The 14,823-nt window shown below is 37.9% G+C and overlaps 1 protein-coding gene across 1 annotated transcript; it reads left to right on the top strand.

The window, feature by feature from the left end:
* The first annotated feature begins 3,443 nt into the window (after positions 1 to 3,443).
* Positions 3,444 to 9,431, top strand: TOPP8 (Calcineurin-like metallo-phosphoesterase superfamily protein). The gene is made up of 5 exons (XM_088980640.1): positions 3,444 to 4,074; positions 6,809 to 7,368; positions 7,834 to 8,037; positions 8,173 to 8,330; positions 9,205 to 9,431. The coding sequence occupies exons 1-4, from the start codon at positions 3,885 to 3,887 to the stop codon at positions 8,194 to 8,196; spliced, it is 978 nt and encodes a 325-aa protein (XP_088836766.1). The 5' UTR covers positions 3,444 to 3,884; the 3' UTR covers positions 8,197 to 8,330; positions 9,205 to 9,431.
* The last annotated feature ends 5,392 nt before the right edge of the window (positions 9,432 to 14,823 follow it).

Genomic DNA, 14,823 nt, shown 5'->3' with positions numbered 1-14,823 from the left:
GAACTGTTGCATTTGAGCTTGCATGGCCCTCATGCACTGCATCAGGTTCTCCAGCTGGTTCGGGATAGCCACTGGAGGCACGAACGAAGGTTCGGTGAACGTCATCCCGACTATAGCAGGGAGTGGGGCGATGACAGGTGCCATTGTGAGGGGCACGTTCAAGCTGGGGATTCCGTCCGCTGAGAGGGGGACGGTGAACTATCCGATACAGATAGTAAGAAGTTGGGGTTGTTCCCTGGAATTATCCATTTCCGTGCTTCATTCGACGTTGCTGGAGGAAGCCATGAGTGTTGGGTTTCTGGAGAGTAAACAGACGTGAAAGTTTGGAAAAAGGCTTTTCGAAGCATTTCCCACAAACGACGCCAAATGATGTAGCACAATCTGATCACTCCTAGCTGGCGCTCGCGTGGCTCCTGAGAGGTACCTGAAATGAGAGGAAAGAGGAAGAACTCCCGGGGGGTTTCCCGGCAAGAATGCTCTAATGCTTAAGTTAGTATTGTGTGCAAGAAGCTGAAGGAGAACCAAAACTAAGAGTGCAGGTTGCGCTAGTGATTCAAGATACCTTGTTCCTTGAGAATAAGCTCCTTATAACCGAATTCCATTGCTTCAGGCCCTCTGACTTCTGATAGAGCAAGTATAACCACCACTGTCAGCCTGCCACAACCGTTACAGGCAGGGCTGAGGTGGCACATGTGGGGCCGTCGTGCAGAGTACGTGTCTGTCAGGTGTGGGACGCCTTTCTAAAGGTGGCAGGTGCGGCGCGGGGACATGCCTGCTGTTTGCAGGTTTGTCGGGTATGGTAGTTGGGCAGGAAGCCCTCCTGCGAATTACCCTGAGCAGGGCTGTCCTTTGAGTGACGGGCTGCCTGTAGTCAGTTATGCCGAGCTAGCCAACCCGAGGTCTTTGTGCCTCAAGGCGTCCGAAGAAGAATCGGTGCATTCTTGCTTGGGGGTGGCCCGAGGTCCATTGGGAGGAGCTCGAGTCTCAAAAGGGGTCAGGGTGCCCCGAACTCAGGACCCCCCAAGTGCCTTAACCCCAGGGAGGAGGTGCGGGTAAGGCGGCTTTCGACAAGTAGTTTACCTGCCGAGTTGCCATGCTGAACTCAGTGGAACTTCCCCTTCGAATTGTGCTCACGTCCGTTGCACTGTCATACTGAGTCACTATTTGAGAAAAATCACACCCACATGTACCTGAACTACGAGATCGGACCAAATCACCTCCATCCAGTTCTGTTCCAAACCTACGAATTATTGGACCAAATCAGTTTTAGACTTTTAGTTCCCCCGTCAGCGTTGATATCACTTGGTAACACATTGATGTTGGTAGATATTTTTAATATAAATTCTTGTGCACTTGTCTTAAAAGCTGAGGCGCATAAGAAGTAAGAAAGTATGATAAAGCAAGGAAAGAAAAATTAAGAAGAATGCAAAGGAGTAAGAGAGAAGCTACATAGATAATTATTATTTTGTTAAGCTTCAAACCACAATTATATTAAATTCTTTTTTTATTGGTAAACCAAGTTGTAGCTTTTATTTCAAAGCAAAAGTTGCTTCGAAAAAATCAATGGTAAATTGTAGATAACTACCTAATATATTTTGGGTAGTCAATTTATGGTCAACTTTCGAATGTATAACTTTAATATCTTAACTTTTAGAAATATACATTTGAGTCCTAATTACATTAAACATTACTGTGAGGGGCAAAATAACAAAACTGCCCATATCCCAACTCTTCTTTTTTTTACTATTCATCCTTTTTTTCCACCTATTGCAATTTAGGCTTAATTTGGAAAGTAATATAAATATAAATATGTAGAGTATAAAATTATATTTATAATATTTTGTATGTAATTTTATTGTACATATTTACATTTGTACTCTTTTGCTAACAGATAAAAACCAACAGTGGAAAAATATGTTTTAAAGCCGAGTTCGAGCTCAATGAAATTTAACTCACGAGCCTAATCGAGTATTCGCTTGGCTCACAATCAATTTTATGCCAAACTTAGCTTGAACATACGAGTTTCTTGAGTCAAACTGAATTTAAGCTCACGTCTCTAAACATTAACTTGAATCCAATGTTTTTTTTTTTTTTTTTTGACAAATGGAATCAAGGTTTTTAAAACTAACTCGAACAATGAATCGGTCAAGGGTCTGGTTCCTGGGTCGAACGGTAGAACCATTCGAACCGAATGGTCAATCCGTTATGAAAAAATTTTAAAACATTAAAAATGGTCAAAACCATTGAATGATTCGAACAATTTGAACAGCTCAACTACTCGAGTCAGCGATCTATTAACCAAATCAACATCTTTTTTGACAAAAATCCGATTTAAAAAAAAAAAAAACATAACCGATCACCTGACCAGTTCCTAATTTTTCAGTTCGACCATCTAGTCCAATCCGATTTTGAAAACCATGAATGAAATTTTAATAGCCAAATATTTAGCTAGGCTCAAGTGCTCAACCCAAATCCATAACTTTTGCATGCTTACTTTATCATCACTAATTTGTATTTGAAATGCAAAGGCAGAAGAAAGATGAATAATTTAAAAAATAGATTTAGAACATGAACAATTTTCTAATTTTACCCCTCATAATAATATTAGTTTAAGAGAGTATATAAAGTGAGAATACCCCAAATTACATGGTACCTATGTGCAAATTACCTAGAATCAAAGCAAAATGGGTAATTATTAGATATTAGTGAAGATTAACATTTTAATTATATCCTCCCTGGTTGTTGCTGTTGTCTTTAAATTGCCTCGTGACAGATATCTGGAAGGTCAAAACCACGAAGTGCTTTGAAATTCGATCGACCTTCAAATATTTGCTTTAAAACCTGATATGTTGATTGGTGAATGGTGGGTCCTGATATTCTTTCTCATGTGACAAGTGGCAAATTGTAGGGCCCATGTGGCCATACCGGCTATGAATTACGAAATATCTAGGTCAAGTCATCAACCTCCTGCTCCTGACTTCCTGAGAATCGAGAGGGTTCCGTTGACCGACTGAAAAAAAGGGTTTTACTGTTCAGTTGACCGACTGTAATTTTAGATTTCTGAGGTAAAATGCAGGCTACTTATAAAAAAAACGTTTTTGTAAGGAAAAAAAAAGAACGTTAAAGAATGTCGAAGGAATCAGCAATAACATCTGATTGTGATGATTGCTATCCACCATTTATTCCAATCTAACGGATGTTTCTCACGTTAGACTGTTAGACCACCAGTAATTGAGAGCCCCGAAGCATTTATTTATTTTATTTTATTTTTTATACTTTATATATAACACGCGGTTTTCTTGACGTTTGTAGAATGCTAGCCTGCGCGGGACCTGGTCTGCGCCCACCTACTTCAGGAGAGAGCAAAAGGGCTTAAGCTAGCCGCTAGCGTGCGCCAAATCAAAATATTTTTGTCAAATCAAATGGCAGATAACGCGTCTTTTGAAGATTTCAAGTTCAACCATTTGTGGATGAATCATCTTCACAAGCAAAGGCAGATTAGGATTTCAGGTTCTTCTCCTTCCCCAAGAGAGAGAGAGAGAGAGAGGGAGAGATTCTGGAGAGATGATGATCAGACCAATAATTAAATAAAAAACGCAGAAACTAATGCGTGGTCACAATGGAAAGAGAGTCTGACAGAGAGAAGAATATGAATTCTCGCTGCTTCAGAGAATCAGAGGTGCAAGGATCAACTGCAACAGATTGAATCGTCTATAAAAGCCAATCTCTCGCATCCGATTTTTCTTTGTTGATCCAATCTCCTTCAAAAGCCAACTACTCTTCCGTGCATTCCCTAGTAATTACTTTCCGTTACTCCATCAACAATAACCCAAGTAGAAGAAGAAAGAATAAGAAGAAATCTTGGACTTCGACAGACGTTCACGATGATGACGATAGAGGGAACGATGGATAGGACTGTATTGGACGATATCATACGAAGACTACTCGAAGGCAGAGGAGGGAAACAAGTCCAGTTATCTGAGGTTGAGATCCGGCAGCTCTGTGTCAACGCCAGACACGTCTTCATCTCTCAGCCTAATCTCCTTCAGCTGCATGCTCCTATCAAGATTTGCGGTTTGTTATTGTCTCTTGTTTCTGCTCCTTTCCTTTCTGATTGGGGAATTCGTGGCAGAATTCAATTTGATCTCTTTGCTTCTTTTATCATTTTTAGTTGCTTCTTTTTTTTTTTTTTACTTTTGAGAATTAAAGGTAACTGGTTTTATTTATCTATCAATAATTGTCTTAAAAACTAGTCCGGATAAGAGTAGATATTTATGGTGGTGGATATAATTTAAACATAGATTTCTTTAAGCCTTTCCCCCAATTTATATTCTTCGGGAAATCAATTTATGCATAGGGCTGCAATGGTGGCTTTGAACAAATTGGGTAAATTTAAGTGACATGCATCCTCGATTCTCCCGTGTTCGTTGGATCAATGAGGCATCTGTCAATGTCAAGGAGTTTCCTGGCTCTTGAGGCGAAGGTTGTTGAATTGGAACTCTGGAAGTGGGTTTGCGTTGTTGGAGATATCATATTGCCAAGTTAGCTGTGTTTGTAACTGGGGCGTTGGGTTGAGTCTGTGTGGAATATGGTGAAGGTTTCTTCCTTTACTTTATTTTATTTGGGTGAGAGCGTATGCACGTACACGGAGAGAGCATTGCTTCTGTCTCCATTACAGCAATGAAGTAGTGGTTATAGAGCCAATTATGAATGACTAAATCTATTATAGTGGAATGGTCAAGAACTAGTATGGCGTTCAGTTACATTGTGCTTTTGAAGAGAGCTTTCATCTCTAATATTTTGGCCATATTAATATCTGTTTGACTGTTTATATGAGATAAGAGGGAAAATGGTCTGATTGGTCTCTAAGACTCTAACCTTTCCATCTTCTGCACCATGATTGCCTATTTTGTGAGTTCCTTGGTTCAAGTTTAGGTTCGTAGTTCACAATTTGCAATTTCCAAAAGAACCCAGATCGATAGTGGCAGGTTTATAAAACTTCCTTTTTAATTTCTCTGTCTCCATGCATATATATTATTTTGAAGTCTTTTAACTTTTGAGTGAGGTAAGGGACAAGGGAGAGTGTTATTTCACCTCAGGTCTTAAACAGGACCTTCAACTTGACCTGGGGCTGGGATAAGTGAGAATGCTGTTTGACCCCTTATTGGGTTAAAGGTATTTTACCTTAAATAGGAGTCTTAAATTGCCTATCGAAAGACAGGAGTTTTAATTCTTTTTAGTTCATGTCATATATACCTTAGATCAGGACAAGCCATTTTACAGTACCCACCTAGGAAACTGCCTATACAAAGAATCCGCCTGATTGAATCATTTTTGCCCATCTGATTCTTGGTGTAGTTTTACAGTTAGTTATATAGAGGATATTTAGTAGGTCATAATCATTTAATCAGTTCAATTTTTGGCCCAAATAATCTCTTGGGTGGATCCTTTCAATGTTAGATTCTGATCATCTGTTAAATATGTAATTACATGGTTTAGTGCTTGAGCTGAAAGTCATTTCTTAGCCTGAGCTTCTTGCAACATTACTCCTATCTATATTTGAAAATCCCTTGTAAGTTACCCACACAAATTGTAATAAACTGAACTGACCTGCAAACTGGTTCTTAATGAACCAGTTCATTATTCACTGGGCCGTGTAGTGTTTAAGGTAAAAAATATCATCTGGACATTGTTTGAATGCTTGAAATGGTGCTTGACTACCTTGGCCTTTCTTGCAAGATCACCAAGTCTATGCCGGTGGTCTTCTAAGATTTTTCTTTTAATTTGTTGTTGGAGCAAACCCTGAGGCAAAGGTTGGACTGGCTTGTGGGTCTATTTGATGGATTCATGGCACCATTCTAGATTTATCCCTTGTACTTCATTTAATAACATTTGTTTTGTTAAAAAGATAATTTTTCTAGTAAGTTTTTGAATTTCTAATGATGTGAATGATGTGAAGGATAAACATACTGGAAAACATTTTTATAGATTAAAAGGAAAGAGGAAAACCAACAATGGAGGATCTTGACCAAGGAAACGAATATGTTTAGAGATAGTCATTGCAGTCCTGTCATTGTATTTAGAACATTAGTGAGTGAAGAAATGAATTACACTTGGGATTATTCCAACTGCTCAAGTTTACAACATAATGGGCCAAATACAAGCTTCAAAATTTTCTTAGCATGGTTATGAAAAAAAAACACATTAATGAAAGTTGATAACAAATGAAATGGTATAGGAATGAGAGAGGGATGGTGACCAGAATAAGACACCACAAAATATCTAAATGCTATGTCCCAGTTGAATGTGCATAATTTCATGATTGGGTAACTGAGAACTTAATGTGATTACAGCAACTTTCTTGACCTTTTGCAAATGGATTAGGGTTCTTAATGCACCTAAGAGTTTTTGGCTTGTTTAGGGTGGTCTTTGCCTAGGTAACTAGAGATTAAACCAAAGAGACATTATTCTAAGGTCATATCTCGACTTGTATCATACTCCACTTTCCACCAAGAAGCACACCTTAAGTGGTCCTCTCAACCATAACATGTATGTACCTTTCTGCTGCTTCTTCCTATTGCAAGCTATTGAGTTTGCTAGCCATTTGGGATGTTTGTTATTTATCAGAGAAATTGAACTCAAAACTAGCATATTATGTGTAGTAGCATGCAAACATGGAGATACTAGCTTCATGAATAATAGTAGCAATGATGGTTTATGCATGTACAAACATATTAGATATAGTATCTTTGCTATATTCCTGCATTTCATTACACTTCGTCTCTCTAATACTGCATACCATTCAAAGGTGATATACATGGACAATACCAAGACCTTTTGAGGCTTTTTGATTATGGTGGCTTTCCTCCTGCTTCAACGTATCTTTTTCTTGGGGATTATGTTGATAGAGGCAAGAAAAGCTTGGAGACAATATGTTTGCTTCTGGCATATAAATTAAGGTATCCTGACAAAATCCATCTCTTGAGGGGAAACCACGAAGATGCAAAAATCAATAGGATCTATGGTTTCTATGATGAGTGTAAACGAAGGTTTAATGTACGACTCTGGAAGATATTCACCGATTGCTTTAATTGTTTGCCTGTGGCTGCACTTATTGATGAAAAGATTTTGTGCATGCATGGGGGTCTCTCACCAGAATTACATAATGTCAATCAAATAAATGAAATCTCAAGACCCACAGAGATTCCAGATAGTGGTCTCCTTTGTGATTTGCTATGGTCTGATCCTGATCCAAGAATAGAGGGATGGTCAGAAAGTGATCGAGGTGTGTCATGTACCTTTGGAGCTGATAGAGTCGTTGAATTTTTGGAAAAGAATGACCTTGACCTCATATGCCGGGGCCATCAGGTAAGCAACCTTTTCTTTTTTTGGATCAATCACAACCTTCTATTAGTCTCCTAATCTTTGCTCTATTCTTGGAAAACATAAGATTCTCCTTGAGTAGGCTGTACATATGATTTGCCAATTGTATAACTACACAAAACACTGCCAAATGGTCTCACTTAGGATGTCTCCTGTGTCACAAGATCAATTGAAACAATAGCAGATCAATAGAAACCATAAAATCTTTCCAAACCTTTTTCCAATTTTCTTGCCATTTCATTGCATTCTTTCTAGCTGTTTAAAAAGAATGTGATTATCTTGATGACATGAGCACCATACTTTTCCCTTTTTGGTCGTAGGAGGACACACATCCAATGCTGATTCTTAGCATGCCTCCTAAATGAAGAATGTAAGCTACACAACATGTGGATAACATTTACCAAATAAGGACTAATTCTTTTTTCCTATTTTTTCCTTAATAACCTGCAGGTGGTAGAGGATGGATATGAATTCTTTGCTAAACGGAAATTGGTTACCATATTTTCAGCTCCAAACTATGGTGGTGAGTTTGATAATGCAGGTGCTCTATTGAGTGTTGATGAAGAGTTAATGTGTTCTTTTGAGATATTAAAACCGTTTGAATATATACTAGCACCAAGCAGTTCTAACAAATCAGGAGCCACTGCTAAGAAGGTACACCATTTGACTTCATTTCTAATACTTGATCAACTATATTCTGTGATGCAAAATGTTTTATTGTTGGCTGCTTTTTTTTTTCCGTATTCATCTAAAATTCTGATTTGTACATGTTACTTCTTTGGCTAACAGTTACCTAAAGGTGGAAAAGTTTGAAAATTGATGTTCCACATCAGAGTTCTTTCGGTTAAATTGGGGATTGAGGGTTTAAATGGTTTTGGATCCAAACAAGCCTTACTACCCATCAAGCGGCAACCAGAATTTGTAATGAGATTGAAGCTTGTCAATAGGTGAACTTCATTGGAGTGTCATACAATTTGTAAATTTACCATGCACAGAATCATCTGTATAGGAACTGAGAGTTTTAGCTGGATTACCTTTACAAAAGAGTATGCCCAAATTAAATTTATATTTGTTCAATTTTCTTGATCTGCTATTACTATCCAGCTTGAGGGTACAGATTTGATGCCAAATTCTGCATGACTCCTTGGTCATTTGGTTTGAGAAGAAGCATGGTAACTCCATGCTCGCTGCCCCCCACCTTGATTAGGGTTCTGTTGGTTGCGTTCTGGATAGGGCTGTTCATAAGAAGACCCAACCCGACCAAACCGACCAACCCTGAGAAGAAGCATGGTAACTCCATGCTCGCTGCCCCCCACCTTGATTAGGGTTCTGTTGGTTGCGTTCTGGATAGGCTGTTCATAAGAAGACCCGACCCGACCAAACCGACCAACCCGGACCAACCCAACCTGAGTCGGCCGGGTTTTCTTCAGCACCAGTCGGTTTCGGGTTATAAAAAATCATAAACCAATGATTTGGTTCGGTTTCGGTTTTCACACATGAAAACCGAATGAAACCGAATCGATTTAGTAGTTAGTAGTTACAACCTACTTAGTTCTTACTTAACTAAGTTGTCTCTATCCTAGTTAAGTTAGGTTGTGAGCTGAAACCGACTCAAACCGATTCAAACCGATCAGATCGGTTTTGCTTAATACAGGGTTGGTTTCGGTTTCAATTTCAGGTAACCCAACTAGGTCAGGTCGGTTAGAAAAATATCAGTAAACCGACCCAACCCGACCCGTGAACAACCTAAGTTCTGGATGCTATGTTGCAATACTATTCATGAATCCTTCCTTGCAGTAATTGTAGATGCCTTGTTTACAGGTTGTACCAGCGTATGACTCTGTCGAGAAGTTTGAGCCAACATGTGTAAGTCAGTTCTTTTTAATTGAATTATTAATGTAAGTTCATGTTGCCAGTAGATGCATGGCTTCAACAGACCATAGTCCAGAACTTGTTTGACTCTATCTTGATCAACCAATTATAGCCATAATCACAAACTAGAAATACAATGAGTAAACTGAGTGGACTTGAATATCTTTTTCACCAAACACTGGCATGTTCAAAAACTACATAATCTAATCCCTGTTTTTTCCGAAAAGATCAGCTTGTGGGCTTCATTTAAAAATCCCCTCGCAATGCAGAGATTTCTTTTTCCCCAAATACAGAGCTGGGATGAAGTAGGTCATACTTGATGGGAAATATAAACGATCGATCACACGGTGCAATGGAGTGGGTTGATGCAAGGAGTAATAATCCATCAAAAGAAATGTTGCTGATAGCAAAATTTCGATATTGTAGCTTGTAGGGTATCGTTGAGGTAACAACTTACAAAGAAAATTTTCAAATATTGACCTGGACTTGCCCTAATCCATCCTCTTGATTTAGTTTTCTATTTAATGATGAAGCTGAATCCCTTATTCCCCCTTGGAAGAAACTATAATTCTTAGTTGGCATGAATCAACCGTCTGTCTTTCCCTCATGTAACTTGTTAGGATAGCAATTGGGGAGAAATATAAGCCCTCTGCCTTTAAAATCCTCGTAATTTTTATTTGCATCCCACTTATATTTTGGCCCATCTATCCATATTTATTAGTCCTCGGCGTCTTACCACAGTGTCAAAAAGTGGGTATTAAGGCTGGGGGTATTTTAAGGGACAGGTGCAAAAAAAATTTCAAGTCAAAAAGTGGGTATTAAGGCTGGGGATATGTTAAGGAACAGGTGCAAAAAAAAAAAATTTAAGTGCTCATTTAGTATGCTTATAACGTCGTGCCTACCTGATCCAAACTGCTTTATTACATGCCCACCCTCCATCCATATAAATAAGGGAAATTCTCTAAAACTCACCACCAGTTTTCAGCATTTCTCTTAAATTTACCATAACTTTTCAAAATGTCTAAAACTCATCATGTCACTAACTTGACGTTAAACAGACTAACGGGTGTTAATATATTACTATTTTAACCTTCATAGCAAAATATAAAATATATACAAAATAAACTAACAAGTGTTAGTATATTATCATTTTAATATTTAGACACGAAAAAAAGGAAAAGTTCAAAAATATTTTCAAATATAAAATACACAAAAAACATAGAATTGTAAAATATATAAAAAATATAGAAATTACAAAAATATAAAAATTTATAGAAATTATAAAAATTGAAAAACAAAATCAGAAAATAAAAGTTGTAGAAAAAACACCAAAAATGATAAAAAAAACACAGAAATTATAAATAAATAACAAAAAATGCAGGAAAATTTATAGATTGTAGAAAATAGAAAAATATAAAAAAATGAAATTATAAAAAACATTGGAAATTATAACAAAACACCAAAAAAACAAGAAAATTGAAAACTGAAAAAGACCATTTTCCTCTAGCTCACCACTCAAGGGTAATTTGCTCATGAAAATTGTTATTTATAATGACATAGACACCTCTGTTAAGAAGCATTAATGGTGCACTAACGGAAGGTGGGTTTTGGAAAATAAAAACTTACTTACATGGTGAGTTTTATAAATTTTGAAAAGTTGTGGTGAGTTTAAGAGAAATGTTGAAAACTCATGATGAGTTTTAGACAATTTCCCTATAATGATAGTTTTAACAGAAAAGTCTTTTCGCCCCTCTCCCCCCCCCCCCCCCCCCCCCCACCTTGATATTTGACTCTACCCCTAATTAGATGTAGGGTTTTTGTTTGTAGGAGATCCCATTGCATGAACAATGACAAGGTCAATGTCCTTAGCCCAAAAATTAATTTGTTAGATTGAATCTCACGAATCAGATAACCCAGATTTGCTTGTTCTGTTCTAAACCTTCTTATCATTCATGATCTCATTGTACATGATTCTCTTCAATTGTAAGAATTCAAAATATCGATACTCCCGATATGCCAATAGGGGCGTATCGGGAAAATCAATACCCTTTTTTTACTTTTTTTTTTTTTGAAACTGGTTCAGGGCGACCGGTTTAGGTCTCCTCCACCCCTTGAACTGGTTAGACCCCCGATACACCCACTATAGGGGCGTATCGGAGGGGTCCCAAAATGATACATATTAGCCGATACCAACCGATACGTGTTGATACTTTGAACCTTGCAGTAAAGTAAAATGTTTCATTTGTCTTTCAGAAAACCAACCAAAATCATAACTCAATAAAATTTAGGGTAAAATACAAAAACCTCCCCTAGACTTTTAAAGAATTTGACAAAAACCTCCCTTCCATCACTAACCCAAACAGAAAATGTTAAACCGGTGCATCATTTTTTTTGAAATGTCCATTTTACCCTTTTGTAAGTTAGTTTATATACTTTTATTGAAATACCTCCATTTGAAAAGCCACCAAAACTCAACTGTACGAGGAATGCAACTCTTTGATCCTTCATCCAAACTCTATCAATTCAAGAAAAGAGTAATCCTTGTCATTTTCTTCCTCCTCTTTCAATGTCTCTTCAAACTCCATCAACTCAAGAAGAGGCAACTGTTGATTCTTTCACCATTGAATCCGTCTCTCTCTCTCTCTCTATCTCGCTAGCTTGGTCTCTCGATTGAACAAAACATGGCAGGAGCTTCATCGAAGTCTACTCTAAGAGCAATAAAGAGGGTCGAAGTGGCGAAAAGTACTATGAAACGTGCCAAGGATGGAAGCGCTTTCACTAGATGCTATGGTTCGTCTTTTCAATCAGTAGTTCATCTACTATTTAATTGTTCTGTTCGTCTGAGATTTTTGGGCTATCATAATGTCTATTTGTTAAGCCTTGCGATTTGTTTCTACGCATCTTCATCTGTTGTTTCTTGGTTTCTGTGAGGAAGTCTGTGTAGTATTTTGATTCAGTGCGAATTTGTTTCTAATGTCCCTAAATTGTTACTAGCACTAATCAAGTACTGGGCTTGAGGATGCTTCTTAATGATGGGAGTTGGATTTCTGTTGATTTGTAGTGAAGAAGGTAATAAGGATGTCCCCATGATGCTTATCGATATGCATAGTTGTAGACCTAAAATTTTGTTGCTTGCCAAGTTCAACAGTTTCAAACCCAAACCTCCACTAAACTCTGGAATCTTACTTGTGATTTGATTGTTTACAAGCTCCAGAAATTTGATTTTGTTAGTGTTTAAAAGCATTGATAGTGGCCCATAGAGTTGATTTGAGTGGAGATCAATAGAGGAAAGCGCATATGGTAATGCAATCTCTAGAATGTTCGACCTAAACTGGTTGTATGCGAGCTTAATCTTCTGTAACCTTGACATGTTTGTGATGAAATTTGAAAACTCGCCTTGAAGAAAGTTGTTAGGGAGGTCAATGGAGTTCAAGGAAACCCCATTGTCCCAAGCATCGAATGTTGCTTCTTTACTTGACCGGAGTAAACTTCAACGGTGAAAGAGTCAACGACTGCCTCTTCTTGAGTCAATGGAGTGAAGGGACATTGAAAGAGGAGGAATAAAATGACAGGCTTTTTAGAACTACTTTTTCTGGAACCGATAGAGTTTGGATGAAAGATCAAAGAGTTGCATTCCTCGTACGATTGAGTTCAGGGATTAGAAAAGGATAAAAATGTCAAAGGGAGTTTTTTGGTCGATTTTTAAATGGTGGTATTTCAATAAAAGTATATTAACTTACAAAATGGTAAAATGGATATTTTAAAAAAAATTGATGCACTGGTTTAACGTTTTTCCGTACGGAAGGGAGATTTTTTCAAATTCTTTAAAAATTTTGGGGAGGTTTTTTTGTTAAAATGAAACTAAATGGGAGGTTTTTATGATTGTCAGAAACTTCATGGGAGGTTTTTGCATTTTACCCTAAAATTTAAGATGGACTTGATGAAAGGACAATTCGGTCATTTAATAACTTATCCTTGGAGCTTACAACTTATTCAATTGGGCTTGCGAACAAAAACAACTTCCTCCAAGCATCTTTTGGATGGTTCAGTTGTAGCAACAAACCAACCTAAAATGGAGGTCTTCGTGACTCTGGTCCAGCAGGAATCTTCCGAATGAAATAGATTTATGCAACGGCTTCTGGCACTGCATGCATGAGTTGAAAATGCGGAACGCTTTTAAATCATGTTTAGTACAACACCGGAAAGCCAAAATAGATTTACATGATCCCAAAAGTCATTTCTTCTTCAAAGCTTCTCAATCAACGCAAAAGCCCTTACCAGTCAGTTATATGAGTTATGACTTTACGTAAATGAACCAGGTTTGGAAGTTCTGACATAATACCAGAAAAACTTATAATCAATCAACCAGCATCACATAATGAATTTGGATGTCCACCTGTTCGTTCAGTTGTTGGAGACCTCAGCTGGGCTACTAGTGGGCTTTCACTTCACTCGACCTAAGTTAGGTTCAGTGAATTAAGCTTTTTTTGCCACTTAAGCTTGGGAGCAGCAAGTTGTCTTTGCTCTCAAAGTCTCTAGAGTCTAGACCTGATAATCAAGTTCCGCCGGGGTCAAGGCATTTTTCAGGTCATTTGGGTCAGTCGAGTTTTGGGTTGGGCCGGCCAAGGCTATTCCCTAATTCTAAATATTTTAAGTTAGGCTTGACCCATGAATCAAATAGGTCAATGGTTCAACTGCCCAAGTTAAGATTATTGATCAAGTGATCAAGTCAACAATTTGTTATAAAAAATGTGAGTTTAATCATCAGGTTCAAACTATTTGAATGGTTCAACCATCTACGTCAACACTATTTTGAAAATAGATGACCATGACTCCACCTGATTCAACCCGAATAAAAAATTGATTCAACCCAAATTATTTTTTTATTCGGGCTGGGTTAAGCCACTTCCTATGGCCGGGCCATTAGGTAGGCCCCTAACCCACTTTTTGACCGACACTTTTATCAGGTCTACAAATCTCAACTAAGGGTGTAACTTGGGCAGGACCAACCCGGCCTTCAATTTTTCATGGGTTAGACTTGGGCCCAAAAGCTTGGACTTTTTAAGTTTTCAACCTGGGCTCAGGCTACAAATCTCAACTAGGGGTGTAACTTGGGTTGACTAAAACCCAACCCAGTCCGCCCAATTTGCACCCCTATTCTCAAGCTCTTAACTCGCGAGGCAAGATTCTCATTTCTCAGCTCTCAAGCAGGGTCACCCATGACCCTGAACCCATCCTCCTTTCGGCCTTGCTTGCTCGAAACCGGTTGTCACAAGTTCATTGGTTCAATATTACATTTGTCGCAACTCGCTAGGAATGCAAACAGATCGGATAGGATTCAAATCCGGATATACCGAATTCAATTCGACATTGTTCATGTCAGACCCGATCCAAATATCCAATCGGATCTTATATGAATTGATTTAAATTTGAATCCTATTAGTAAGGCGGTTTCAATCCGATTGGTTTTCTTTAAAAAATAATAAATTCTTAAAAGAAAAACAAAATAGTGTACACTAATTTAAATAAAATAAAAACAAAAAATACAAATATTTTTAACTATTTTCA

This window comes from Nelumbo lutea, chromosome 3, assembly GCF_056320005.1.
Source record: "Nelumbo lutea isolate HS-2025 chromosome 3, American lotus-T2T, whole genome shotgun sequence".
Lineage (NCBI taxonomy): Eukaryota > Viridiplantae > Streptophyta > Magnoliopsida > Proteales > Nelumbonaceae > Nelumbo > Nelumbo lutea.
The sequence above is the reverse complement of the archived record's forward strand: the minus strand, read 5'-3'. Positions and strand labels throughout refer to the sequence as shown.